Source organism: Falco naumanni, chromosome 10 (genome assembly GCF_017639655.2).
Source record: "Falco naumanni isolate bFalNau1 chromosome 10, bFalNau1.pat, whole genome shotgun sequence".
Lineage (NCBI taxonomy): Eukaryota > Metazoa > Chordata > Aves > Falconiformes > Falconidae > Falco > Falco naumanni.
In genome coordinates, this window is record NC_054063.1 from 35,695,847 (window position 1) to 35,723,043 (window position 27,197).

A 27,197-nucleotide genomic window follows, 5' to 3' on the forward strand; every position below is an offset into this window, starting at 1 on the left:
AGGACTGGAAGCCCCAGGAGCTGTGGCATTGGCATCTGAGCTCTGTGGCACAGAGGTTTGCACCATTGCTTAGCTGCGTGGAGTCAGGGGTTAAAAATGCACCAGGAGGTGAAATGGCCTCTGTTTGATGTGGTGCTTTTCTCAAAGGAAACTCCCTAAATGATTGCTCCTGAGCAGGCAGGGACTGATCCTGCAGTGAGCAGAGGGGGACTGCTGGTGGGAAGCCTTTAAGCAAAGGTGCTCGCTGCACTGACCCAGAAGCAGCATCCTTCTCGACATCTGCTAGGTTCCTTACAGAACTGGCTAGAAAATGACCTCCTCATCCACAACTTTATTTGTCCTGTTGAAACTGAGAACTAGGATATAAAACACCAGGTGGTGAAAAGGAAGGGTCGCTAGCCTGGTATCTCAGAATAGACCATCACTTTTTCTCCCCAGCTTCCAGGAATGAACCAGACTCACAGTATGGAAGCCGCAGGACCCAGCAAAAATCTCCAGGGAAGGGGCTTGGGTTGGAAATGTGGCTCCCCTGGGGAAGCCATGGGAATGCCAGACCCACAGCGCTTGCCTGGGCTTTTTGCAGCAGCCCAGCAGGGAGAAGTGGGCTGCATCCCCGGTGGGCACTGCTGTGGCTGGAGCTGTGGCCTTGCTGTGTGCAGCACCGGCGGCTCCTTGGCTCAGCCAGCTGCCAGCAGAAGGGGCCGCGCAATTGCGGTGCTGCTGCAATGCTTTTTGCAGATTCCCCTTTTCTGAACCCTTTTGTTAAAGAAGAAAGTAGGGCAGCTGAGGAGGCGTGGGGTCCCAGACTCTCAAATGGAGTTTGCTGAGTGGTGGTGAGATGTCGATCTCTACTGTCATGGTCTTGCTGATGGATTTTAAGTGAGCAGCACTGCTGATGTGTCTGCTCGGACACCTCTGATCGCAGCGTCTGTGCGGGAGGCTCTTGTGCAGGATGCACTGCAGAAGAGCTGCAGAGCAGCCAGAACCCTCTGGGAACACCTCACCTAGTTGAGGCAACCCCGTAGCCTCCCCAGGCTCCTCTAGACCCCTACCTGTGGCCAGAGAAGCCCAGCGAGGGCAGCAGCAGCCCCGTAGAGACTCTTCCATGGAGAGCCGAAGTGGTGGCCTGGGTCCCCCCAGCTGCAGCGGGGCCATCCCTAGAAGCCTGCTCGAGCATCTGTGCTGCTCCGAAGCCCGTTGCAATCAGTGAATGCATTTCTGTGGACCTTTACAAATTGTGGAGAGCCCCTCAGAGCTAACTAGCAATAGGAAGATGCTACTGCCACTCTTTTATACTGCTGGGTAGGAGAGAAAGGTAACAAAATGGAGCCTACTGCGTATGTGCTTCATCTGGAGAGCAGGAGACGGGTGGAGCAGCTTGTTAAATGGCCAGCTATCCAAGTTTTAAAACTAGATTTATGAGCGCTAGATAAAATCATATCCTAAAGTCTGTCTCAAACCCTCTCTTAAGGTGGAAAATGCTTTCAGAAGTTAGAGCTTGTTTCACTGTGTTTTCCCCCTTTTGGGTCACCTGAAATTTTACAGGTACAAAAGTTGCAGCTTTATTTACTCTACAGCATTTAGCTGAAGCAGGAAGAAAAAAAATTTCCACTCCAAAAATTACAGTGCTCGGTTGTTCTTCTATAGAGTCTAATGGGATTTTTGGTAACAAATTATTTTCTTTATACCTCAGCAGAGTTTAGCCCAACTTTGGTTTAAAACCAGTGCTTGCAAAAGTCTAAAGTTTTAAAGGCGGTTGGATCTGTTCTGAAGCTTTCTTGTTTTCAACATGTGGGTCCTGTTTCAGAATTAACTGCATTTTATGTTATATAACCCTGTACACTGGGCTGATGCTTTTCCAGAGAGGGCTTACACCAGCCAAAACTGGTGGGCATTGAACAGACATCAGGAACTAGGCCGCTAATTAGAAATAAGAAGAGGGTTTGGGTTGCTGTAGTGGGTACCTCTGCAATCAGAAAGTGCTGCTGAGGAACGCTGAAGAGTGGGAGGAAAGCTGTGGTACCCGATGCTGGTGTGGAGCGGTGGCAGAGCTGGTGGCTTTGGCGTTGAAGTGCAGAGGATGGCTGGCGTGGCTCGCACGTTGCCTGGGGCAGAAGTGAGCGTCAGTGCCCGACACTTTGGCGTGGGCTGTGTGTAGGGTGTGCGCAGGGGTGGCTGCGAGGCTGCAGCCTGGGCGAAGTGCTCGCACACCTTCCCAAATGTGATCCCTGAACAGTGGCAGAGTTTAAAGAACACTAATTAGAGCGGACTTTCAGTGCTAGCATTGCTGGGGGAGGCTGGGTCAGCGCATCCTTCAGCTGTGAGTTTCCCACCTGCTAGGTCACCTTTTACTCTCTGGAGTAAACTTGGTGTATAACTCCCTGGACCCCAGAGGGACAAGTTGCCCTCTCCATTGCTGTGCTTGCTGCTCTGGGTGCAATTTCAGACCTTTGGGGGGTAACCCCTTAAAACCGACTTTTAAAATGACTTTTCATATCTAAAAAGTAGCTGAGGTGGTAAAAGTGACATATATCATTCGTATAAGCATGGTTAACTCAATTCTTGCTTTTGCTGTACATACATTCCCTGTAAGTGAAACACAAGCTCTTTTTTTCCCCCAACATATCATTTCTCTGTATGTAGAAGCCCCACAAAATAATCATAAAGAAGAAAAAAATCTTTGATACCGAGCTGTTGCTCCAAGTCTCTTTTTAAATGGTATCCCTTTTGTACGTGTTGTGTCTGGGCTCCACTGGACTCTGGAGCCGTTAATCTTCCTGGTGTTTTCTTCCCTGCGGCAAATGAGAGACAGATGTTCCCATCTGGAAAGTTTGTTCCCGCCACTATCGTTTCACTCGCAGTCAGAGGATCTGGAGAGCAGTGCAGCAGGCTGAGACTTTTAAGAACTAATTTTTCCATGATTGTGATAATTGCCTGTTTGATATCTGTAACTGCTTTCATTTTTCATTGAGTGCTTTAGCCTAATAAGTAAACAGTGTGGAGGAGTAAATATTTCTTAATATTGTAATAGGAGTGGATGACTTAAAAAACAACAAAAAAAGTGCCTTGATTCTGTAACTTCAAATGGAACAATGAACTAATGAAAAATTGCTAAAACACTTCAGCAGTAACTAATCAAATGAATTAGCGAGCATCTCCAGCTTTGCTTGAACACAGCTGCCCTGCCCAGCCCCTGCCTGTGTCCCATGTCATACCCCTGGCCAAAGAGGTCTGAGGAACAGGGGGGTGGTTTTGGGGAGGGAGGAGCACTCCCCTCAATCCCCAAAGTGCTTCCCATCGTAAAACTGAAATGCTGGCTGCTCTGTTGTCTTTGGTTTCCAGGAATATATTCTGCTGGGATATATTCCAGGATTATATTCCTCTCTTCAGGGTGGCTGTCTCCGATGGGGGCAGAGCAAGCAGCTGGCAGGAATGGGGAGGGCTCCCCACACTGGGGCACCTCGGGCTCCCCGGTGTCCCTTGGAGGCAGCCGATGCGCAAAAGCTGCTGGCAGGGACATCAAGAGATGAACTTGGGTCCCCAAAACTTATTTGCATGGGCACTGGTGGTGTGGGAAGGGAATTGCTGTGATGTGCTGGTAAGAGCAGCAGCAGCTACCGGGTGGCTGCTGAGCTGTGTGTAAATGGTTTTCAGGGCAGCTTTTGCAGTCAGAGTAACTATTCCCTTGCTCCTTCGTGGCAGAGAGAGCAGGAGGGTGATGGGTACCATGCTAAAGTGGTTTGTGTTCTTGTAGAAGTAAGACGACCTGAATTTGAGGTGCCTGGTGTATACCCCACTCTAGGGGCTGTCGGATGTGATAGGTTGTGGGATGGATCCTGCATCCATGGGTTTGCACTGCTGGCCCTGGTATGAGCCCACGGACCAAGAGGAAACGAGAGCTGAGGAGGCAGGGATGCCGTGCAGGTGGGTTTGTGCGGATGAGTCTGACATGGCCAAGGTGAAGGCAGAGCTGAAGCTGCAACAGTCTTGACTGGGTGGGAACACAGCAGACGAGAATGGCTGTAAGGTCCAGCCTGTGCTACCGATGAGTTTGTAGAGCCAGGCACATTAATAGTTTTTTATAAAAATCACTGAAGGGCAAGGCAGATAAAGATCTGCAGTCTGCCTTCAGGAATAAATTATTAATCTTATTTCCCTTATTAACTGCTTTCTGGACTGGTTGCAAATGATAACATACTTTGCTCTTTCAAGTTCTTCTATCTGAGATTCACATTGAATTGAGATTTAAAGTGAAACAGCTGTGTGTGGGAGAGGAATAGATGGCAATGGAGATACACGCATTTATTTTTGATTTATAAAATGCCTATCCCAGGCTCAGCAGCTCCCTCCTGTGTGATGCGAGGCTCTCCTGCGAGGTGCCGAGTCCTCTCCACTCCCACAGCATCTTACAGCTCAGGAGCCTAGATGTGCTATAAACCCAAGCTAAACAGGGTAAAAATAGGCTGATCGCATTTAGTGAAGGAAGTATCCGTACAGTAACATAAGTTACCCACTGCAACAGATGCTGTAGTATCATCTTAGCCAGCCCTGTGCTTTGGTGTGGAGGGAGGAGGATGGAGAAAGACCTCAGCTGACCAACATTTGCTGCTGACCTGTTTGTGACGCACTCGTGTCTCCCGGTATCTGGTTGTAAATTATTATTTATTGACTCAAGCGAAGGAAGACCTCTGGAAACCACCCTGCATGCAAATAAATGTCAATATTTTTATAGAAATGTAATCCTGACTGCAAGCCTCTTAGCATCTCCTTCCCCACCAAACTGGGACTAGCCCAATGATCCTTTTTTTCCGAAGGCTGCTGTATTGGCTGCCTTGTTGCCAATGCTTATCTTCAGTCTTCCCCCTCCATTGCTTTTTGATGCAGTGATGCTGCAAAAGGATAAAATATTGGCTATTTCCTCAACGATGTGATTCCAGTTTGAGCTTGGGGGAAGTTGTCTGGAGGCAGGTGACGGAGGGATTGCAGCGGAGTAGCCGTAAACGGTGTTTTCTAGAAGTCTGAGTAACGATGCTCTTGCTTTCCATGTAGATAACCCCTCATCTGCATGCCCTGGAGAACTGCAAAGGTGCTCTACAGATGGCTTAGAGCCATCAAGGGGAGGGAAAGGCAACCTTAGAGCACAGGAAAGATGTTAATAAAATTTAAATGTAATTCTTCCCATCTCTCAGTTCCTAAATGTGAAAAATATTAGCTTGGTGGAGACTGAAAACAGATGGTGAGCAGTTGGAGCAGATAAGCATGTTATTCAAAATAAACATTCGCCAAAGCTGGGGAGGTGGCGAACCATATTTCATTTCACCCTATTTACATTATCAGGTCAGGTTACACTGATGCTGCCTCTCGTTTGCATTCAGACTATCAACAGGGAACCCTGCGAGGCGAGCCAACTGCAGCGGGTCCTTTTCAGCACAAACGTTTGGGCTGGAACAGACGGCTCCGGGCCGTTTCCCTGGCTTTTTCTCCAGGACAATGTATCGAGCCAGTTTTCTTACAACAGCTCTGCTAGGCTGTAGGCAGGGTCCTGCCTGCCACTGCCACCGGGGAGGTCACCGAGGGGCGTCCTTCCTTCGCTTCCTTCGTTCAGATGGTCTCTTGGTCCGTTCAGGCAAGCTTTGCCTTGCTTTGCCTCAAACCAGAGGCTCTTACCTGTGCAAGTGGTGGGGAAACAAGCCCCCGTTCAGAGGGCTGTTTCTAGGGAGGGTTCGTCTCGCTGACTTGGGGGAGATGTACAATTCATGCCTGTAGTCCAAGTGGTCATCTGGGGTGGTAGGGCCAGTGGAGAGAGAGGTATGTCTGGAGTGTGACTTGTATCCCTTGCTTTGGGGAATGATTTGGGATGGGCTGAATCATCTTTGGGGGTGTCTGTCTGTCCGTTGGCTCCAGAACAAGCTCAGACCCAGCTCCTGGGTGGGTGACCAAAGAATTTCTCCTGCCAGACTTAACCTTGGCTGCTGCTACTGGGACAGTTCACCATCCTTTGCTCTCAAGAGGCAGGTACAAATTTTGGGCTCTTAACTTTTTGAGGTGAGGAGTGGCTTTTTAGGTTACGAGCATATTCTGCGTGTTCTAGATGAAAGTCAAAAACATCTACTGTGATTAAACCTCTTATTTCTGTATGAAACCGTTACGTGCTTTCACTCCTGAGACTCTGAACCACTGGGCAAACCCTTGCACACAGTCTTCTTTTTTTTTTTTTCAGAAGACATCAACTAAAACCAAAACTTTGCTAATTTATAGACTTTCAATCTAACCGCTTAGTGGTCAAAGCCTTGTTGACAAGGTCTGATTTTGAGTTTGTTCTCACTGTCCTGCAAAAGGGGAAAGCAGACCCTTACCTGTGCATACCGGCCAGTTATCCAGTGCTGTCTCATGTGGTTTTTTCTCTTCTTTCTTCCAATACGTTTCATGTTTTGACTTCTACAGAAAGCTGGAGTGCTTGAGTCTGGCAGACGGGCTTGTGAGAAGCAGTTCTGACTCTGTGCAGCTTATTTATCAATGGGATCTACAAAATTGCTCCCAGGGCAGGCAGGTTCTGCCTTCCTTTTCAACTCTCGTGACAGTGAGTCAAGGGGAATCCCACACCTGCATGAAGAATAGCTTGAAGATATCGATGCTCATGCTGTGCATGCCCTCCAAACACCCAGCCACAGACTTTAAATTCATTTTCCGTAAGGAAGGAGGAAGGCTTTGGTGTCTTGAGCTGATAGCAGCCTTTAAGAGCCTGCGCATACTCTGTGTGCTCACTCATTGAGGTTGCTGGATGGCGTTAAATAGTGCCCGTGCAGATGCTATGGTGTAAATTCTTATAAAGCATCCACATTTTCTGCACTGTAGCAGCGGCTCTTTCTCTCTTCCCTTGCTCTCAGCAAGCTCATGGCTCCACCATCACAGCTAGATCAGCGCTTTGTCCTGAGCATCGTCCCGCGGTGCAGAGCACCACCAGCCTCAGGCACTTCATAACTGCCCAGCACCTTTTTAGAGCGTGACTCTGTGTATGGGAGACACAACCCAGGAGCCGTGCCCCCAGGAAGGATGTGAGATGGGTTGAGGATCCACTTTTTGTTAGTAAATATAAATCTCCCATCCTGACGGTATTCTGCTGTCTGTCAGAACTATATTTTGAGCTTTGGGAAGCGGATGGGGAGGAGACCGCTTGTGTCTGTCGGCCCCTGGGGTTATTCCTGGCTCTCTTCTCCAGTTCCTTATCTTGCTTTTTGGAGGAAGATAACATCCAGTTTTCCTCATGCAGCATTTTATTTCTTTTTCATGTCTTGTTTTATTCTCTAATTGCTAAAGGCATTTAAGGATTAATTAAAATTCCAGTGTACTTGAAATACTCCTTAACTTGTCACAATTTCTTTTTTCTTGTGCCTTTTCCCTTTTTTCAAACTCACAGACATGAAGAGATTAATAAAGCGGCTTCTTTATACAGCTCACAATGCGAGTAAATGCTAGCCATTCTTCAAAGGTTACCTGTCACAGCAACACTCTCGTTGTACTAAACACCATAGGTGGAAGTCTTCTTTAAAGAAAATAAATATGATTAAATCCGTCTTGAGCGGGTGTTGAAACTGCCCCCTCTGTGCCAGAGAGCCAGAGCCCCAGTCTCCTGGGAGCACAGGAGTGGGACTTCTCCAAGGACCAGCCAAGACCCCAGGTTCTCCTGGCATGCTGTCCTCTTGTCTCACTTAGCTCTTTCTCCTGTCCAGCAAGGAAGATCATCAGCTGCACTTAATCTTGACATATGCTCCTGTTTCATTTGTTACGCTAGGATGAGAACTGGAGCAGCAAAGGAAGTACAGTGCAGGGAGTCGCATACAGCCGGGGCCTTTCGTGTCGCTGGAGAGCTGAGGGCTGAAGGGTTTCGGGTGTGTTCAAAGCTCTGGGGCTTTCTAGTCTCTTGCACACCTGGGCTCCTTAACTGGGGCACGCGAATATATAGGGCACGCAGCATAAACTGATACACACCTACAGCTCTGCTGGCCCAGACAGCAGCTTTGCAGCATCTGAGATCTGTAACTCCAGTCGCTGTGAAATCTGGTCTTCAGGCTCCATCGGCTTGTGGAGAAGATGAAATTCTTGCATCAAGCCAAGACTAAAACAGCATCTCCGTGACTGGGTTTTGATTTACTCTGAGCAAATCGCCTTCCCGTGTGGAACCCGGCGCGCTGGGGGCCGGGATGCAGCTCTCCCCCCGGCTGGGTGGCTGCGTCGCTGCCGCCTCTTTCCCTGGTTCAGCTTTGCAGGGGCTGGGAAATTGGAGCTCGTGTCACTGCAAAGTTTTGATGTTTGGCAGCAAGTGTTGTCATAAACATGTTCAATCTGTGTCCTGCAGACACCACTTGGAAAGTAATAACAGTAAATGTTTCTCAGTCCAGGTAGGGTTTGCAAGGAGGAGTTTTTGAAGGAAAACAACCCAGCGTTTCCAGTTTAGGCACGTGTCCTGCTCTGACACTCAGAGTATTCAGTCATTGACAAGAATTCTTAGAGCATCATCTGAAAACCTGTTACGGCATTTGACTCTTTAGCATGATTTCAGATGACTGATGCGGTGGAGTGACTTACAGGCATTTTAAGGAGCATCTCAGCATCCTCTCTGTGCATCTGGAAGCAGTGCCAAAATGTTGCTCTTGGTGAGCCAGTAAATATTTCTGAACAGTGAAATGTGGAAGAAAGAGATGGAGTAGGTGGTGCTTCCCCAGAGACCATCTCACTGGCTTGGTTTTAGGACCAGGTCAACTTGAGGCTGACTCAGGTCCTCACTGGCAGTCTTGTTCGCACATCTGATTATCAGTAAATGGATGTGTTTAGGCTAAAAATGAGTTTTTGAAAGATGGTTTTTATCTGCATTTATAGATGCCCCAGGTCATTGACAGGAAGCTTTTAAATTTAACAATCCTGTTTGCTTCTTGTCTGTCAGAGTAGGCTCAGAAAAGAAGGTGTTGGCTTCTCGTGGGCTTTGGTTTTGGTGTCTCGTGGAGTAGCCCAGCAGTAGCTGGTTTTATTTTGGGGCTATAGAGTCCATGTGACTTCGCCACTCCCCTGCAAATTATCTGAATTAGTTCTGCTTTCCTTAATGTGCCTTAGGAGCATGTTAGGAGGAAAGAGGAGAAACCCTAAGGACTGGTTTCACGCTCTGTTTCTCTCTACAGCATGGCAGTATCAGGTCGGCCACGTGCACCTGGGGAAGGGGGTGAAGAAGATGAAACGAGGCAGGTGGGCAGCGGTGTGTTGGTATTTGGGGTGTGTGGTGGGAAAGGGCTAGCAGCAGGCGGGGAGCGATGTGATGCTCTCCTTGGCACACCTGCAGCTGAGCAGGCACAGAGGTGGGCAGAGAGCTTGCAGAGAAGAGCGTGAACCGTATCTCATGTCTGTGTCCGTGGACAATGTGCAAACAGGTTATGTTCCTGCGTTATTAGCTCACTGTTTTGCAATTATTCCCGTATTCTGAGCAAACATGTTTCTGTCCCTTGATGGTCATCAGGCAGCTGGCACTGAGTGGTGGATAGGCACAATTAGTGCTGTTTTGATTGAAAAATTTGGGTCATTTAGCAGCATTTCCCTTCCCTGCCTGGGTAAGTGAACTCAGACTTATTGTGGTAGAGGTGCCCCTCACTTCGTGTGCCAAACCTGCTCTCTGACTGTTTTGCTGCATTTATTTGGCAAGGCAGGGGTTTGCCTCCTCCTGCTTTTTCCAGTAGACTCACCTGCTGGAACAGGCACCTACGTGCATGAATGATGCATGTTCCTACATCGAATACATTGTTATTCATCTGAATGTCATATTCATGCGTGGATATGACAGGGAGAGGCTGCACATCAGTGCTAAATTGTATGAAAGTTGGATCAAAAGTATGTGACTAGTAGTTTGCAATATTGTATTAATACGGCTATTATATGTTAAAATTAATAGTAGTTTCCTATGGCTTCGGTATCTCCCCACTTTGTTCATGAAAGCAAAGCTTAGAAGTTTTGTTGGGTTTGGGGTTTTTTGGGTGATGTTTTTTTGTTTTTTTTTTCTTTGTGAAAGCAGGCTTAAATAAATGAAGACACAAACTTTCTGCCATGGAAGTATGTTGGATGCAAGTTTTATAGCAATTCCTGAAAGGCCAGGAAGACATGGATTTCAGCATATATTTATCTCTGCTCCCTCTTCCACAGATGGTCCTGCAAACAGGAAAAAAAAAAAAAAACCAACTAGGAGTAACGAACTTCATTTGTTACCTTGCTGACATTAATGATGACTTGCCATAAGGAAAATAAATGAGCCAGCTCGTTCCTAGTGTGTGTGGCAGAGCAGGTGCTGGTGGTTCACAGAGCAGGTTCCAGGCCAGTGGCACAAAGGGCTCGGGTGCCAGTTCACGTCATCTCTGCCCTCGAAAGCAGCATTTTTGTTGTCAGGACTTGTGAAGTGGCAGGCTTGGTGGCTGTATGGCAGTGCAGAACTTTGCCATCTATTCAGTGCTTCCCTGCTTTATGGGAATTCAGCATTTAAATGCTTTGCCAGAACTTGAAAACTGCATTTCTTACAGCTGATAGCTATTTGTAAAAGCTGAGGATTGAAATCAGATTGTAATCTAATTTAATTAGATTACAGCATGTGCTTTAATACCTTTCTTTTGTGGCTTAGAGAGGCATCAGGACCGATCCCAGGCGGCACAGAGCCCCCGGGCATGTGTTGTTTTCAGCCGTGCCCACCTCGAGGGGGTGCAGTCGGAGCCCCCTTTGGCCGCCGTGCCAAGCAGCAATGCTTGTGTGGGAGCTGCCGCATCCGAAGCGGCACACTTGGCTGCTGCCCTGCAGCTCTGGTCGAAAGTTCTGCCCACCAACAGCCAAATACTGCCTGAGAAAATTCACTGGTCCGAATCCCAGCCTGCACGCACCAGAGAGGTGAAAGATGTCTGCACCTCCCTCGCCATCTGAGCTGGGGTGCAGGTGGGTGTGCTGGGAACCCGTCACTGTTCCCATGCGGGGACTTGCTGGAGCATGGTCACAACTCATTAGCGAGCTAATTAAACGAGGTGAGTGGCGGCTTGAGGAGCAAGGAGCAGTAATCATGTTCTCGGAGGGGTGATTCGCATTGCATCCCATTGTCCAGGGTCGCGATGCGGAGCACCCCTGGAGTAGCGTCAGCTCCCATGGGAGCTGCGCTTTGGAGGTGATTAGGCTTTGTCTGCTGAGCTGTCTGGATTTAAAAAACAAAAATAACTCCCTGAAAAAAATCCCCCCAAACCCCAAGGCCTGCATAAGCATGTATTTCCTCCTTTTCTCTCAGTTCCCCCCAAGGATGCCTTTTGAGGCTGATTGTAGCCACTGGAGCCAGGAGTGTGGCCACACTGTTCAGCTGAGCTGGAATGTCCCACCAGAGCCTGGGCCCACAGGAGGGACCCCCAGGGGCTGGAAAAGAAGCCTCAGAGTGAGCTGGCGGTGTGCTGGGTGCTAGAAGCTGCATGCAGGAGAGGGGATGTGAATAGCTCATGTCAGCTCATCTTTCCAGCCCTGTGCTGGTTTTGCTTGCTTGCTGGCACAGCTGCACCACTGCTCCCTGCACGCCAGGCCAGCACCCACCCAAAAACTGGGTTGCCTGTTGCAAAAAGAGGTTGCAGTTCCTCTGGAGAGGCCATCTCAGGGCCAGGCAGCGTGGACACGGGGTGCGTGCAAGGCTGCATGTATGCTGGCATGGGGGGGCGGCGCTGGGCAGTGAGGACCACCCCTGTGGGGGAGAGGAGGTGCGGCATGGTTTACATTTGAGTTTGTTTTCAAAAAGGCAAACACGCAAAGCTGGTCAGAGAGCTGTTTGCCAAAGCAGCTGCTTCGGAACATGTTTTTGTTGGGAAACCTCGGCACCCCATGATGGCAGGGTGTTTGTGGGCACGGCTGGGGACCATCGAGGGGATCTTAAATGGGGGAAAAGCAAAGCAAACAGGCAGAAATACTTTGAGGAAGTATCTTCAAGCACGAGGGGTGAGAAGATGTGGTCGAGAGACTGGGATGGTGAACACGGGCGTATCGAGCCTGCTGGGCAGCGTCTGGGGACACCTGCTGCACCCCAGGAGCCTCTTCCCCACGGCACCTCGGGTCGGGGCTGCGCGGAGCAGCGTGGGAGTCTGGTGTGACTTCCCCCCCTCCAGCCTTTCATCTTCACCCTTGCAACTGTACTTTGTGTGCTGGGTGGGGAAACACTTGTCCGCGACTGTCACTAAGCATTACCACCTTCTCTTCGTACAGTTGCTGGTGAGAAGAGGGTGCCAGTGATGCCCGGATCGCCCGTGGAAGTGAAGATACAGTCCAGGTCCTCTCCTCCCAACATGCCGCCGCTGCCCCCCGTGAACCCTGGTGGCCCCCGGCCAGTGTCCTTCACCCCGACTGCACGTAAGACCCCAGTAACTGCTTTTCCCGGGGACCAGCTTTAGCCAGGAGGAAAGGCTCTGCTTCTAGAAGTCACCGGGGATGTCTCAGCCGTTGGCCAGGGCTGCTCACCAGCATGGCGAGCGTTAGCCACGCTGCACGGCTTGAGGAAGGGGGGACTGGGGCTTTCCTGCTGTCCTGCCCTGTATGCAGAATGTATAACAGGGCCTGTAATCCCCCTACCCCCCCGCCTGCTCCTACCTTGCTCCCGGCGCTGCCTTGAGTCCTTCTCTTTGCAGGTGCAGCCTTGATTTCCACCATAAACTCCTTAAGAAATTGAAGTCTTTTATCAGGTTGGCTTCAAACAAGCCAAGAGCTGGGCTTTTCACTGTATCTTTTGGAGGAGTTAATTCCCTCTCTGCTGTATCTCACTTGGCAGACAGCCTTTCGGCAGCTGAGATTAGAAAGTTTTCCTTTTTTTAATTTCCCAGCCTTGGAAATTCCTCGCTGTCCATCCAGATTCTCTTTCCTCCATCTTCCCTTTATAATCTTTACTATTAAGCCACGGTCGATCCTGGTCCTGCCGAGCTGTAGCGCAGCCTCACACCCACTTCTTCTAGAGGGTGTTGCTCAGAAGTGACATGGGCATACAGCCTTTTCTTACAGCCTAGAAGGAGTCTTTTTTTTTTTTCTTTTTTCTCCCTTAGCCAACATTTAAGCCATTTAATGTCCTTTAAGAAACATTCCGTAGGAAAGCTACTTTACTTTGTCGGGCATGGAGTTATCTGACCCCAGCACATGGCACATACGTATTTTCCAGGCACTCCTCACCCCTTTCCTCCTGCACTGAGCGTCTCCCTAGCTGGTTCTGCATTGCTTTGCTGTCCATGACGGTGTCTGGGATATCTCACAGTTTCACACTGGCAGTGGATTTCAGAGATTTGCAACCCAGCCTCTTTCAGGACACACATTAATGTATTGTGTGATGCTGGCAATAGCACTAATCACTGGGTTATCCCGCCAGACATGCTGTCCCCATCTTTATGCGCTGAGGGGTTTTTAATGGCTCTCCTTTTGCTCAGGCAGAAAAAGACCATTAGCAAAGTGACAGAAATTAATTTTCCGATGAGGTTGCTTGGCACATTGTTAAGGGCCAAGGAGCCTGAATCTGCTGATTGCAGATGGCTTAATTGCCTCTTCCCAAGATAGATGAGAACCTATGGTGAAGTTCATCCTTGCTTTTTTACTGCTCAGTGGCACCAGAGGTCTTGGTCAGAGTCAGCAGGTGTGTGTCCTGCCCTGCGAAGCCTGTGGCTTGGGCAGGTGAGGAGGAGCATGTCGGAGGAAGGCCGTGCCCACCTGCGGATCGCTAACAAAGTTGGGGATGCAGTGAAAGCCATCGACTATTGAGGACCGAAGGCAGAATTTAACAGAGTAGCCCCAGATGACGACTTCTGTGTTCCCAGGAATTTAGCATCCTCCTCTCCACAGACCAGTGATCCCACCGATCTCAGTGTGCCACCTTGCTTCTGTCTTCTCACCTGGAAACAGAGGTCCCAGCCCGGCTCTGTGGTCTGTGGTGGAGCAGATCCTGGCGATGCACAGGATCAGATAACCGCCAGCTGCCCTGCGGTAGCGCCGTTCGCAGGAGGGTCAGGCAAGGTGAGCCTGAAAACGCAGAGTGGTTACGGGGGCTGCGTCTAACGGCCGCCCCGACCCGACCCAGCTCACTCTGCTTCCGTGGCATCGCCCCAGTCCATCAGCGTCCGCTGCTCCCACCTGCGGCAGCCTCTCCCGAGGGACCCTGCAGCCCCCTGCCCCAGCATGGGTCACGCAGCCCCTACTTCTCCTGGGGTGTAAATAGAGCCCGTTGCTCTCCCGAGTCTTTCATTTGAAAGAATAAGAGGAAGCAAAATAGGAAAGGGAGTAAAGGTGCCCTAGTCGTGGCTGCCGGAGAGCACAGAGGTGCTCTCTGAGAGGATCTTCTCTGGGTGGCTTTTCCCCCTACTTATAACACTGTTTTTGTGAAATAAATGCTCTTTATGAGTAATTGCCAGAAGCCTTGCCCTTCACATAGCTCTGCATCTGCTGGTACTCATGGTAGCTAACCCTGCGAGCACATGCCATCTCTGCAGGACATCTCTGTTCCTTTGCTGCTTTGGGGAAGCCAGTGCAGACAGGAGTTTTTCAGGTTGCATTGCTCTGTTAGAGAAGGCATGAGCTCACTTTACCTTTACACCTCCATCCTCTCGGTCCTGGCCTTCACCTTCACTTCATCATCTGTCTGTCTACAAAAGGACACATCTTCGTCCTGCCCCCAAAGAGCTTGTCACCCCTTGGTTAGCAGGAACCACCTTTGGTGGTCCCTTCAGCCTTATCTTTCCCTTGCATCTCAACTGACTCTAGTTAATCTTCTCAGGTTCCCTCCCGTGCTCACCGCGCAGGTCCAGGTGCATGGAGCCTTTCCAGCCTCCAACCCTGGCATGCCCCAGAGTGGTTTAACTGTTCAAGTACGTCCTGTTGCTTTCTCTGAAAAACCCTCACTGGGGTTGTGGGGATTGGTATGATCCTCGCAAAGCTGCAGCAGAAATTTGGGCGTCTTTTTTTTTTTTGCCAGTTGCTGCTCCATCACAGCACGCACCTCCCCCTGCCTGGTTCACAAGGGACAGTTCTGCAGGGTGGCTTCAGTGCTTCTCCTCTGGATGCTGTTATTTGAAATGTTTTTTTATAGCTTGTGGCCTTCTCTTCATCACATGTGTCTGTAAGGGATTCAGGTCTGGGCTTTTAAGGATAACCCAGTGGATCAGCTAAAACTATATTTATGATGATGTACTTTTCACCTCTAAAATTCTGCGTTTATACTGAGTTGGGGCCCCAGCTGCTCTTCAGACAGGGCTCTGGGTTGCACAATGGCAGTACAGGGTTGTCAACAATTTATTCTAATCCCTTGCTGAGTTCCCGGACTTCCAGTCCTTCAGTCCATTTCAACATGCTCGCTGCTCACAGGAGGCAGAGTTGCAGATGGGACCAGGTTGGAAAAAGCAGCTGTGTTTGCAAAACTCCCCGTGACTCCCTGCAGGTGCTGCGGGGCAGGGTGCTGTGGGTGCTCCTCGGGGTGAGGTGGAGGCACCTGAGCTGCAGTACCTGCTGGTGGGACCCCGGCTGTGATGAGCACTGGTGACATTTGTAAATGATGGGGCTGGGAGGGATCACTGGATGGTCTGGTGTCATTTTCTGCCTGGCGCAGGAGGCTGGGATCGGTAATTCTTGCCGAGGGTTGTAAACTTTGAACTAAAGCCCATTTAATTCCTTGGGCTGAGCGTATGGCACAGCTCAGCCTGCTGCAAGTGGTGGCTTTGTGCAGCATGTCCCCATGTCCCCCCCAGGGTGCCTCAGACACGAGTGGAGGTGTGCCTGCTCTGCTGAGCCCTGATTCCGTTGGTGTTTGATGGCCCTGGACACGCAGCTTGCTGAGCAGAGGGGAGAAATGCTAGGGAGGGCACTGTCCGTGGTGTAATTAAAACCGGGGAGAGCTCCTGTGGGTGCCTTGGCTAGGCACCTGGCTCTCACGGGCCGGGGGCTGCAGGGCACCCTAGCTCGGGGGAAGGTTGAGGAGAAGGCGCACACCTTGCCGGTGACTGGCTCCGTCACTAGGTGCCCTCCATCGTGGCATGGGGTTCTGCTCTGGCCATAGCCCCTGTTCTGGTTCGTGCCCTGTTTGGTAACAGCAGTTACCCATCAGCAGCAGGCTCTTGGGTAGGAGATGGACCCTGTTAAATATTAGACCACAGGGAGGTGCCCATCTGATGCTCAGTATCGCTTCTATCTCCCATTTGCAGTGCCCAATGGAATAAACCATTCCCCTCCGACGCTGAACGGGGCACCGTCCCCCCCCCCAGAGGTTTAGCAACGGTCCTTCCTCCTCCTCCTCCTCCTCGCTGACAAACCAGCAGCTCCCTGCCACGTGTGGTGCCCGGCAGCTCAGCAAGCTGAAGCGGTTCCTCACCACCCTGCAGCAGTTTGGAAACGACATTTCGCCGGAGATCGGGGAGAAGGTCCGGACCCTTGTCCTGGCATTAGTGGTAAGTCCCACGTGCCGGCTCGGGCCACCTTGCTTTTCCCAGACAGCTTTGGCGCTGGGATCCTGGCAGCCCGCACGGCTCCACGTTACACAATACTGTGTGTTTGTGTCTCTGCTAGCAGAGCTGTTGACTGAGCAAGACCCTGTAATGTCTGTGCTTTCTGGTAAACTTGCTGACTTCTTGGGTGGTTTGTTTTTTTATTTATCTTTGGTGGGTTTCAGAGGAGCCTGTAGTTTTGCACTAGGCAAGTGTTTTCTTGCTTGTGCAGATTCACACATTGCCTGACCCCAGCCACAGACTGGTTTAACTCTGATCTGCTTCCATACAAAAAAATGGCAGTTCCAGCCACCGCTTCGTTAGCACTGTCCTGACTTCAGTGTGCTCAAACTCAAGGCTGCTTTGCTCAGCAAGGCAGCCAGATGGAATGGAAAAAAGCAGGGTGCTGTTGCTAGCAGGGACTCGCTCGGGAAAGCTGGTAGTCCTTCTCTGCTCTTGAGTGTGTATAGGCTATCATGACACTCCAAAGATTTAATTTATTGATATGCAGTGATGTATTTAATGGGATTTTTTCCTCTTTATGGGCTGCTCCTGTATATCTTAAAGCAAGTCCACTGGCACAGCGAAGTTAACTATTGCCAGGGTCTGTGGAGGATGGGAAGGCTGCTGTTGCAAAATAAGAGGCCTGGGCTTCTGGTGTGCTGCTGCTGCTTTGCGTGATTGCATATTTGCGTTACCAAAAGCAATGATTCTTCAGTCATATTCATGCCTGTGACAGTCTGAAGGTGTGGCCATGGGAAAGGGCTTGGTAAATAACTGTTAGGCATCTTCTGCATTCCCACACTCGGATTTGCAAGAGCTGGGGTTGTTGGCAGTGCACGCATGCCCTCATGCTCTTTGGCAGCTATGGGCAGCTGAAAACACTCTTCAAAAAACAAATGAATAGGTCTCGCTGTGGAATTGTATCTCATATTTGCAGGTATACAAACTGGTAGAAATGCTGTGAAAGGCCAGACCTTGGACTGCGATCCTGGAGCACAGCAGCATGCTGCCTGGCCAGCTGCAGTCCTGTGTGCTGCCCAACGTTGCTCCCCAGCTGATCTCTGCTCTTTGGCGTGTTTCTTGTGAGGCTCAGCATGCAGTGAAGGCAGTGAGACTGCAGCAGCCCGGAGTATTTCTGCTTCCAAGGTTGGCGTGGGCAGCAGAGCAAACCCAAGTCTCTCCGGGGCCTCCGGGGCTTTCACAGCGCTGGAGCACTGGATGCAAAATGCTGCTGCTGCTGAGGAAGGCAGGCGCATATATATTTCCATGGGTGTAGGGAAGTGCCTTAACTTACCCTTTTGGAACGGAAGTGATAAGCTGTCCGGGTTCCTCTGACTGTCATTCTCTCTCTAGTTTTTTTTAGCTGATTGTGCTAATTGCTGCAGGGACGAGCTTTGTGTGCAGGTTATCAAATGCTGCTTGTCCCAGGAGCACCCAGCCTGGACAGCCACAGGGGATGCAGGCTTGGGCCAGGGAGGACTGCGCTGGTGGGGTGAGCAGCAGGCTGGTGGAGGCTTCGTCGATAGCAGATAGGATAAAGAAGATGAGCTGAAAGGGAGGAAGGAGGAGAGGAAGGTGTACAACTCTGAGCAGCTGAAATCGCTGCCTAGCTCCCCGCAGCCTGCCCCAGGCCACCTGGCCAGCGTGCAGGAGATGCCAGCTGGGTCCCACTGCCTCCCAGAGCCAGTCTCTGCCTTCTGGCCCCAGAGCTGGGAGGATGCTGGGCCAGGCAGTGCCCGGCTGTGCACAGCGTTCGCCCCTTGCTTAGTGCAGCATTTCTACTCCGCTGGCCTCAAGTCTTTTTGGCTGTGTTAGGCAGGATCTGATGAAAACATTGTCAGTCCTGTAGTGGCAGATGCAGTCGCTCTTCCAGTTCTGTTCATTTGGAGCCGTTTCCCATGTGTCTAAAAATAAGAACAAATTGTCATTACATTTCTTAATTTCTTTTCTCAGAACTCAACGGTGACAATCGAGGAATTTCACTGCAAGCTGCAAGAGGCAACAAACTTCCCCCTCCGGCCATTTGTGATCCCCTTTCTGAAGGTGACGGGGAGCTGGTGGGGTTTGCCGACACTCCGTGTGCCGGTCTGTGCCGCTTGGCAGCGTGTCATTGCTGGGAAAGCTCTTGTTTCAATCACCACAGCAAATTTGTTGAAGTCCAAGACAGACTGCACAGACCGTAGCGGTGGCCTTGTGGGATTGGCTTGCAGAAAACTTAACATTCTAATAAGTGCCACATATGTCTTCTTGGGTGTAAGGGATAAAGGACCCAAACCAAGCTCCATTCGGCAGCTTCTGATCCTGTAATCTTATTTGCAAATGTTCAGATCTAGACTATTTGAAGTGTTGGCATCTGGAGCACGTCTGGAGTGGCTGGATGCTGGAGGCGCAGGGTGCTTCCCATGGTACTTAGGTTCTGGGTGCGTTGGCATCAGGCCACCCTCAGCTCTTGAGAAAATAAGGTAAATCTGACAGTGCGGACACCAGGAGCTGGAGGATCCTGAGCAGGGGGCCAGGCTCTAGGTGTTACTGCTCCGAGGTATTATGCATGCAGAGCAAACCTTCTACAACCGGCTGGAAACCAGCCCCACGCTTGTTTTCCAGGCCAACCTCCCGCTGCTGCAGAGGGAGCTGCTGCACTGCGCCCGGGCTGCCAAGCAGACGCCCTCCCAGTACCTGGCGCAGCACGAGCACATCCTGCTGAACACCAACACCACATCCCCTGCTGACTCCTCCGAGCTGCTGATTGAGGTGAACGGGAATGGGAAGAGGCACAGTCCGGACAGGTAAAACCAGCTTTCGTCACTCTGCCAAGTTCTTGAAGTCGTGACTTGTGTTTCAGCATCTGGGGTTAAACTGTAGGGTCTTGTCGCTCCCAACAACTATTCTGGCTGTTAATAAGACACCGATGGTTGCTCGTCCTGCGCTGCCAGCTCAGGCTGGGTCCCTCCTTCAGGCAGGTTCTGTCCTGGAGGGACTTGTTGGGTTGCACTGAAAAGCCTGGGCTGGAGAGCTGAATGGTTCTCCGCCTCCCCGGGTGGCAAGCGGAGGCACCGCCAGGGCTGGGAAGGATGCGGTTCATTTTCACTAGTTTTTATTCAAAGTTATTTGTTGTTACGTAATTATGTGGAGCATGCCTCAAGTTTTATAAAAACTGTGAAATTTTATTTGGTCATGCTCAGAAAGATGAATCACAACACTTGAGCATCTTGAACTTTTTCTTTGACGAGGTCATTTTGTGGATTTGTTCACAAGTCGAGCACGTTTAGTTTAGCTCCCTGCCTTTATCCCCCAGTAAAATCATCACTGCCCAAACTCTGCTGATTTGGAATCTGCATCTTTCCCTTTCCAAGTACGTTTATGCAGTGCTAACGATTACCTCTCTCTGCCGATGCGGTTGCAGAAGGGAAGACAGCAGCTTTGAGAGGGAGCCGCTGCCAACAGAGCCTCCAGCCAAGAGGGTGTGCACCATCAGCCCTGCGCCCCGGCACAGCCCTGCCCTGACCATCCCCCTGATGAACCCCGGGGGGCAGTTCCACCCCACGCCGCCACCCCTCCAGCACTACACCTTGGAAGATATTGCCACGTCCCACCTCTACAGGGACCCCAGCAAGATGTTGGAGCACAGAGAGATTCGGGACAGACATAGTGGTCTTGGTGAGAAAGCCTGGAGGGCTCTTAGTTGTAGGAGCTGTGGGGTCCAGTGGTTGAGCTTTGGCATCGGTACCTGCGTGGCCACTCGTGCCCAAAGCTGTGTAATGCTGGGCACATCCTCAGCGGCGTTTTTGCAGGGAACTCAGAGGAAACAAAAATGGGAAGATTGAGAGTTCGTATTTCCCTGTGTATGTGTAAAGGCTGGAGCCACTGAGGATGAGGAGGAAGGACCTTGAGCGTAGCCAGCCCAGCAGGCAAGGACGGAGAGCGGGGGAATAGAGTGTGACTTCTCTGAGATCACTAAAGCAGGGGAGCAAAGCCTGACCCTCTGCCCTGTTTCTCCCCAGGGGTGTGTAGGAGGTGCATGCTCGGTTTCCAGCAGGGCAGCCTGAATCACAGGCTCTGAGCTCCTGTGGGCTTATAAGGGAGCCAGCTCCCCAGGCAGGTCAGATCCAGACCTGTGGGTGGGTTGTAGCACTTCCAAGACAGTGACACAGCCAAGGATAAAAACACTGGCTTGGAATTGCTCCTGTACAGTCACCTCCTCGAGATGTGTTTTAAAATCCCAGCTATATGTGACTGGATTGACAGCTTTTTGTTACCGCTTTGGGGCCACCTTCCCTCCCCGGCACTGACAGCACTCACTCCATCGAATCACGCTTCTGGCTGTGGTTTGTTGCAGGTTTGAATGGGGGATACCAGGACGAGCTGGTGGACCACCGCTTAACGGAGAGGGAGTGGGCTGACGAGTGGAAGCATCTTGATCATGTAAGGAACGGCAGAAGGTGTGGGAAGCTCTGGGACGCAGCAACCCAGTGTTCCACCTGGCCCAATTTGTGATTCTTGTGGTGGTGTTACCCTCTCCAGGCTTTCATAGTGGCCTGTAGCGGAGCAACCCACCATGAGAAGGTGGATGGCGGGGAGGGCAGATAGGAGTAGTAGCACTTTCCTGGCAGGTTTTCTCTGACCATGGTCAGTGGAAACCAAAATCACTCTGGACAAAGAGGCTGGGGCTGGGGAGCTTCCCTGCGGAGCGCGGCCGTGTGCTGCCCTGGCTGGCTGAGCAGCCAAAGCCAGCCTTGTCCCCACCCAGGTCTTTTCTGCCGCAGCCCTGGCAAGCACTGACAAGTGTTCAGGCAGGCTCTGTGCAGTAAGAATACAGAGCTTACAAAATAAGTAAACCCATCCTTTTTTTTTTTTAAGACTTTTTTCCTGAGGTGCTAGCCTTTTATGGGCCTCAGCTAGGCACCAGCAGCCAGACTTGGTACTTCTGGCAGGCTTTCTGCAGTCAGCCTTTCTCCTCTGAGCAAGGCTGCTCATCCAAGCACTTCACTGGAGCATTTCCCCCAAAGAGATGGGATTGAAGTTCAGCTTCGATCATAAATGCAGAGAGACCTCATGCCTGCTTATGCTTTAAAGCTGATGGAGGGTTTTTTTTTGGAGGAGGAGTGGCAGAGTAGAGGCCCCGTAGGTGAACATTTGTGAGTTGGGATGTGGCTGCGGAGAGCTGGCACCAGGATCACAGCCAGCCCTTGCGTGGACACCCTGTTTCCAAAGGGAAGTGGTGGGGTTTTCCCCTCCACCTTTAGGAGCGTGGCCTGAAGGTGTTTAGCCACCTGCTGTGGTGACCAAGGCTTTACGGTGCAGGTGTGACCACCTCCTTCCCTCCTAGTGCTGCGTCCCTGCCCAGTATCGCTGCTGTGTGTGCAGGGACGGGACCAGTCTTACCCACCTGTTGGACTCCTGCATCGTCCAAAATACCGCTCTCGGAGCCGGTTCCTGTGAAACAACCTCATGGTTCACCTTCCTGGGACGGTGCCTCCAACGAGAAATTCAGGAGATGACCTCGTGAGCAAGACTGAAACCTTGTTGCTCCCTGCAGGCACTGAACTGCATCATGGAGATGGTGGAGAAGACGCGGCGCTCGATGGCCGTGCTGCGGCGCTGTCAGGAGGCCGATCGGGAAGAGCTCAACTACTGGAAGAGGCGATGCAGCGAGACGGCCGAGCCGCGCAAGGCGGGCAGCGAGCTCATCTCCCGGCAGCACAGCCCCAGCAGCTCCGACTCCATCGGCAGCGGTAAGCGAGGGGTGGGTGTGCTGTGCCAGGGCCTTTTTAAGTAGGTGTCTAATTATGGCAAAGCTGTATTAGGCGTAAAGTGATGATAATGTATTCGAATTATAATATAAATTAAATACTTAAGCAATGCGTAACTGTTCTCAAAGCTTTGAAGAGATTCAAGTCATGGGAGGGTGGAAGCTCCTGGGTGAGCTCCGAGAAGCAGCGTTTGCTGACCTCCGAAGGCAGCTTCTGCTGGTGCCGGGAAAAGAGCATCTTCCTTGTCACTGAGCCGGGCTTGCTGACCACACCGAGCCGAGCTCACCCAAAGCTGAGAAACCCCGGGGTGAAAAGGCAGGAGATGTGGTTGGTTCCACCCCTCTTCCCCTTCCAGTCTGTCTTGCCTACAGGAGGATTTTAAATGTCAAGGTCTACTAATTCTAAAAATACCAAAGACTGCTGTAAGTGTGAGACCTACTACCTGAGTTATTAATTCTGGTTTTGTGTCATGAGTCAACTTACTTTATTAAAGCTGAGTATTTTTCCCCTCCAGTATGTAAGGGTTTGACCCTATACAAAACAGCCCAAATCTAGAATGCTGATTTTATTCATTCGGATATAATTCTAATTTCCGTCCAGATAGGCTGAAATAAAATCCTAATCATGTGATAATAAAAATTATGTTTTCTAACAATAAGTGCCAAACTAAAAATCTCAGTTTGGTATATATTCCACTTTCTTGTACACAAACTAAAATGTGAACCCTCCTGCAAGGGAGCCAAGTGCCCGTGGCTGCAGCCGTCCCTGCAGAGCAGCGTGCCACAATCCCCCATGGCAGCTGGGTGTGTGATGACCTGAGGAGCCCAGCCAGCCTTTAGCCCTTCTGTATTTAAATATAGCATGACTAATACCCTTACAGCCTCATGTTGTTAAAGGTGACACAATTTAAAGTTGGGGTTTTTTTTAGAAATGGGAAATGTTGTTGATGTTTTCTCCCCCCGTGGGACCTAGGGCTAATTTTCAGGCTCCATCGCTGTTGCGAGGAGGTGCAGTTAAGTGTCAAGAAGCAACCCTGGGTGTACCACAGGGTTAAACAACTTCACTGCCTTCGTAGGGTGCTTTTGGTCTCCCACCAGCCTCTGACCCAAATCACTTTTTATTTTGACCCTTCAGAAAGTTACACTGAGAACTTAAAAAAAAACGGGATGAAGATAGAACACAGGATGAGGCTTCTGAAAAGCTTCCCTGTGTGACTGCAGTCTGTGCTTCAGTCCTGGCATGACTGTCCCATCTGTCACGTAGGCTCTTTGCGGGCTGGTGAGGGCTGGGGAATGTATGCGTCTCCGCCGTAAGAGGTCTTGCAGGCAGTTTGTCCATCAATTCAAGCCTTTGAATTGCCCCTGGGAGTGCAAAGTGCTGCGTTTAATGTAAACTGCTGGTCGTATAGATTGGTGCTCAGAGTCTCTGGACACTGCAGATGTTTGATGGCGTGTGTTTATAAGCATTGCTGGTTGCTACAGAGTACCAGGAGATGGAAATTGGTTATACGGTGTCATAAATTATGCAGGGCACTAATTAAACGTTGTAATTTATCATCGGAGTGTTTGATGAATGGCTTTAACTGTAGGAATCCTCTGCTCTGAGTTTTTAGCTGGTTAATTCTACCCTGTCCCATGATGTACTGAGGTACCGCCGGGTGCTTAAGCAGCAGCTGGGTGAGACAAGGCTTTGCCAACTTTTCCCTGTGTCCTTTATTCCGACAGATTCATTGCGGGAGTTCAGCAGCAGGTCGGGAACAGGCTACGTCACCGAAGAGATATGGAAAAAAGCTGGTAAGTGTTTGCTAGTAACCTCGGCGAGGGATTCTGCTGGTTTGGTTGAGGTAAACACAGATGCTGCAGATTTGGCTCTGCAGAAACAGAAGCCCAGCTGCAGGAACACCCCAGGATGTGCACATCTGGCTGCGAACCCCCCAGCCTGGGTCTCCCAAAGGGCTCTGCCCCTCCTGCACCATGCCAGTGGGGATCCCGTGGGGCTGCCTGGCCTGGCCGCTCCCAGGAGCATTCGCTGATGCGGTGACCCGCAGGCGTGCCAGCCGCAGGGGACGCGGGGCTGCGCCTGGGCGCCTCGAGGGGGCTGGCCCCGCTCCCCGGGTGGGTGGGTGAAGCTGCCTTTTTCTTCCAGAAGAAGCCGTGAACGAGGTGAAGCGCCAGGCGATGTCGGAGGTGCAGAAAGCAGTGGCGGAGGCAGAGCAGAAGGCGTTTGAGATGATTGCCTCTGAGAGGGCTCGGATGGAGCAGACTATAGCGGACGCCAAGCGCCAGGCCACTGAGGATGCTTTCCTAGTGATAAACGAACAGGAGGAGTCTACAGAGGTAAGGTGCCAGGGCCACCCTACATGGGGTCTTTCAGAGACTCACAAAGTCTCCAGGCCCTGCCCAGCTGTGACCCGGAGCCTGCAGGTCCCCCATCCCTTTACCTTTTGGAAGTCTCTTTCCAATCAATAACTAAAGGGATGCACAAAAAGAACCATTTTGGTTTTGCTGGCAGGGGAATTGGCCTAAATGGCATCTGCGGCACCTGCGTGTGCACAACAGCCACGTGAAGGCCCTGCTGGGCACCATGAGCTGGACCCAGTGTAATGACCAGGGATTTCTTGGGATTGAGGGAGGTGTGGAAGCAAAGTGAAAGAGAATACCAGTAGGCTGAGCTCTCCGTTTAGCTCAGAAATCTGCTGTTGTCGAGTACTTGATCTGTGCAAAACAGGAGGTGCTGTTTGTGGGCTTTAAAATAGCGCAGGGTAGAAGCCAGGCTGCAGGTAAAGCTACGTGTACCTGACGGTCTGTGCTGCACCCTGTGTCAGTGCAGACCAGCCTGGTGCACATACATTGTCTGGGATGTTGTTGTTTCACTGGCTCCTGAAACACGGGCTGGGGCAGTGTGTGGCCACCTCATCTCCAGAAACAGGCTCCCCGCGTCCCCTGCTGTGCTGCTCCCATTCCTACAGGGATAGGTGGGAAGCCTCGGTGCGGGGTGGCTGTCCCTGTGTTACAGAAAATCTCGTAAAGCCTAACAAGACTTTTTTCACTTTGGCAAAGAAGGGATGACTCTTAGTTTGTCATAGCTGCTGGATGGGTGTCTTTTAGAGAATTTATTTCTACTCCTCAGTTATTAATTACCTGCACTGTTGCTTAACTGGAAGCTCTTTTGTTAAGCTTCGGAGATCTCAGCTGTACGGGGCAAGGAGAATTTCATGTCTGATCCCTGCGCTGCCATGTCCCGTCCATGTGTGGTTTGCTTGTTTCAATTTCTTTGCGCAAATGCAAGAGCAGAGGCTTTGTTTCTGCCGAGCAAAAATCTGATGGGAATGTGGAGTTCATGTCCGCTGGGACCGCGTGGGCAGCCAGTCCATTTCCCTCTGCTGCGGGGTTTCAGTCCACCCTGCTGACGGGGGCTCGGGAATCTCTGGTGCCAGGGTCCCCGTGCACAGCAGGAGCTGTGTAAATACCAGGTGCTCTTACAGAAAGGTGTGTCGATGCTCTGCTCTTTCCCAATTAAATCACTGAAGGTTGAATGCAGCAGTTGGTAAACATGTGATGGGAGTGGGTGGAACTGCTCAGGAAGCCATGGAAGAGATGAGACAAGCAATGATTTTTCCGAAGGGGAATACCAGAGGAGTGTCCTTCTCCTCCAGCCATCCCGGGGAGCAGTGCAGGACCTCGGGAGCAGCTGAGCATCCCCCCACCAGCACGTTCCCATTCAAGCCCCAGAGCCTTTCTCTAAAGCCCATGTTGAAAAGCTGTCATGTGTTCTGGCATGCTGTGTAACCTTTGAAATACAGTTTAAAAACACCGCTCAAAGTGTAAACAGCTGTAAAACAGTCACCCGGTTTTCCAAGAGTTACCACAGGCTTCGCTAGGAGGTTTTTTTGGTCACGAGTCCTGCTTCTGGAAGGCTGAGGAGCCTTGGGGGGATGATGCACTGGTTCTGGAGCGTCTCCGCTCCTGGCCAGCTCGCTTTGGCACTTTGCTGCCAGCCTGTAAATCATCACCAGGAGCTGGTGGCTCTGGTGCAGAGCCTGGGAGGGAGGATTCTCCTGCCCATCCCTGCAACAGAGCTGTCCTGATACAGCCCAGCATCTCCCACCACCCCGCCTTGCTATTTCGACAGCTTTTTGCTTGTGGTGGCAGGAGCGGTGGCCAGCCCCAGGTGCCCCTTCGGGCAGGACTAGAGGCAGGCAGGCTCCGGCGGAGGCTGCTTTTCCACAGCTGAACCTGCCCTCCCCAGTACGGGGTTGCTAACATGCAAGTCCAGCTGCGGGAAAGCTAATCCGCCCGCTCCCCTCCTCGGAGCAGCTGCAGCCGCAGCTCCCGGCGCTGGCCCCTTGCCCCCGTGCTGGTGAGGAAGCGGTGGCACGCTGTAAGCCCACCAGCTGATGCCTCTCCCGGCGGCCAGAGGGGCTTTGCTCCACTTCCAGATTGAAGCTCAGGCTCTGGCAGTGCTTCCACCTGGCTGGGAAGCTTTCAAATGAGCTTTTTCTTTTCCAAATTAGCCTGCTCCAACCTCTTGTGCAGCTAGGCAGGGTGCAAAGCAAATGGTGCCTGTGCAGCACGCTGTAATCCCTGTGGAGAGCACTTGGCTGGGAGCAATACTAAAATAGAGCTGCTTAAAACAGGAAATAAAAAGACCGAATAGCAGCATCTGCAGCGTGATTTTTAGTCCTCGCCTGCTGTTTCCTCTATGCGTTTGGGTGGATCTAGGGGAGAGGATGTGACCGTGCAGTCTGGCAGGCAGTTTTGGGCAGAGCAAAGGAGTAGGAGTTTGTACCCTTGGCAAAGAGCTGTGAAAATAGCAGGAATTAACAGATCACTCATTTTAATATTACTAAATCTGGGCCAGAGGGGGATGAACGTCCCCTTCAGAGCTCTTGAGTCAGCACCGTCCTGCAGCTCTTGGAAACTAAACCCGTTTTAAAATGCAGTGTCTTTGGTCTTGC

General features: G+C 51.1%; 1 protein-coding gene across 1 annotated transcript in view; it reads left to right on the forward strand.

Moving 5' to 3' along the window:
- Positions 1–27,197, forward strand: part of CBFA2T2 (CBFA2/RUNX1 partner transcriptional co-repressor 2) — a 66,153-nt gene that overhangs the window by 35,842 nt on the left and 3,114 nt on the right. The window contains 10 exon segments of the mRNA XM_040608110.1: positions 12,250–12,393; positions 16,209–16,258; positions 16,260–16,451; positions 18,444–18,533; positions 19,095–19,276; positions 19,894–20,147; positions 20,827–20,912; positions 22,027–22,222; positions 23,965–24,033; positions 24,386–24,576. Of these exon segments, the coding sequence (XP_040464044.1) occupies positions 12,250–12,393; positions 16,209–16,258; positions 16,260–16,451; positions 18,444–18,533; positions 19,095–19,276; positions 19,894–20,147; positions 20,827–20,912; positions 22,027–22,222; positions 23,965–24,033; positions 24,386–24,576 (1,454 nt within the window).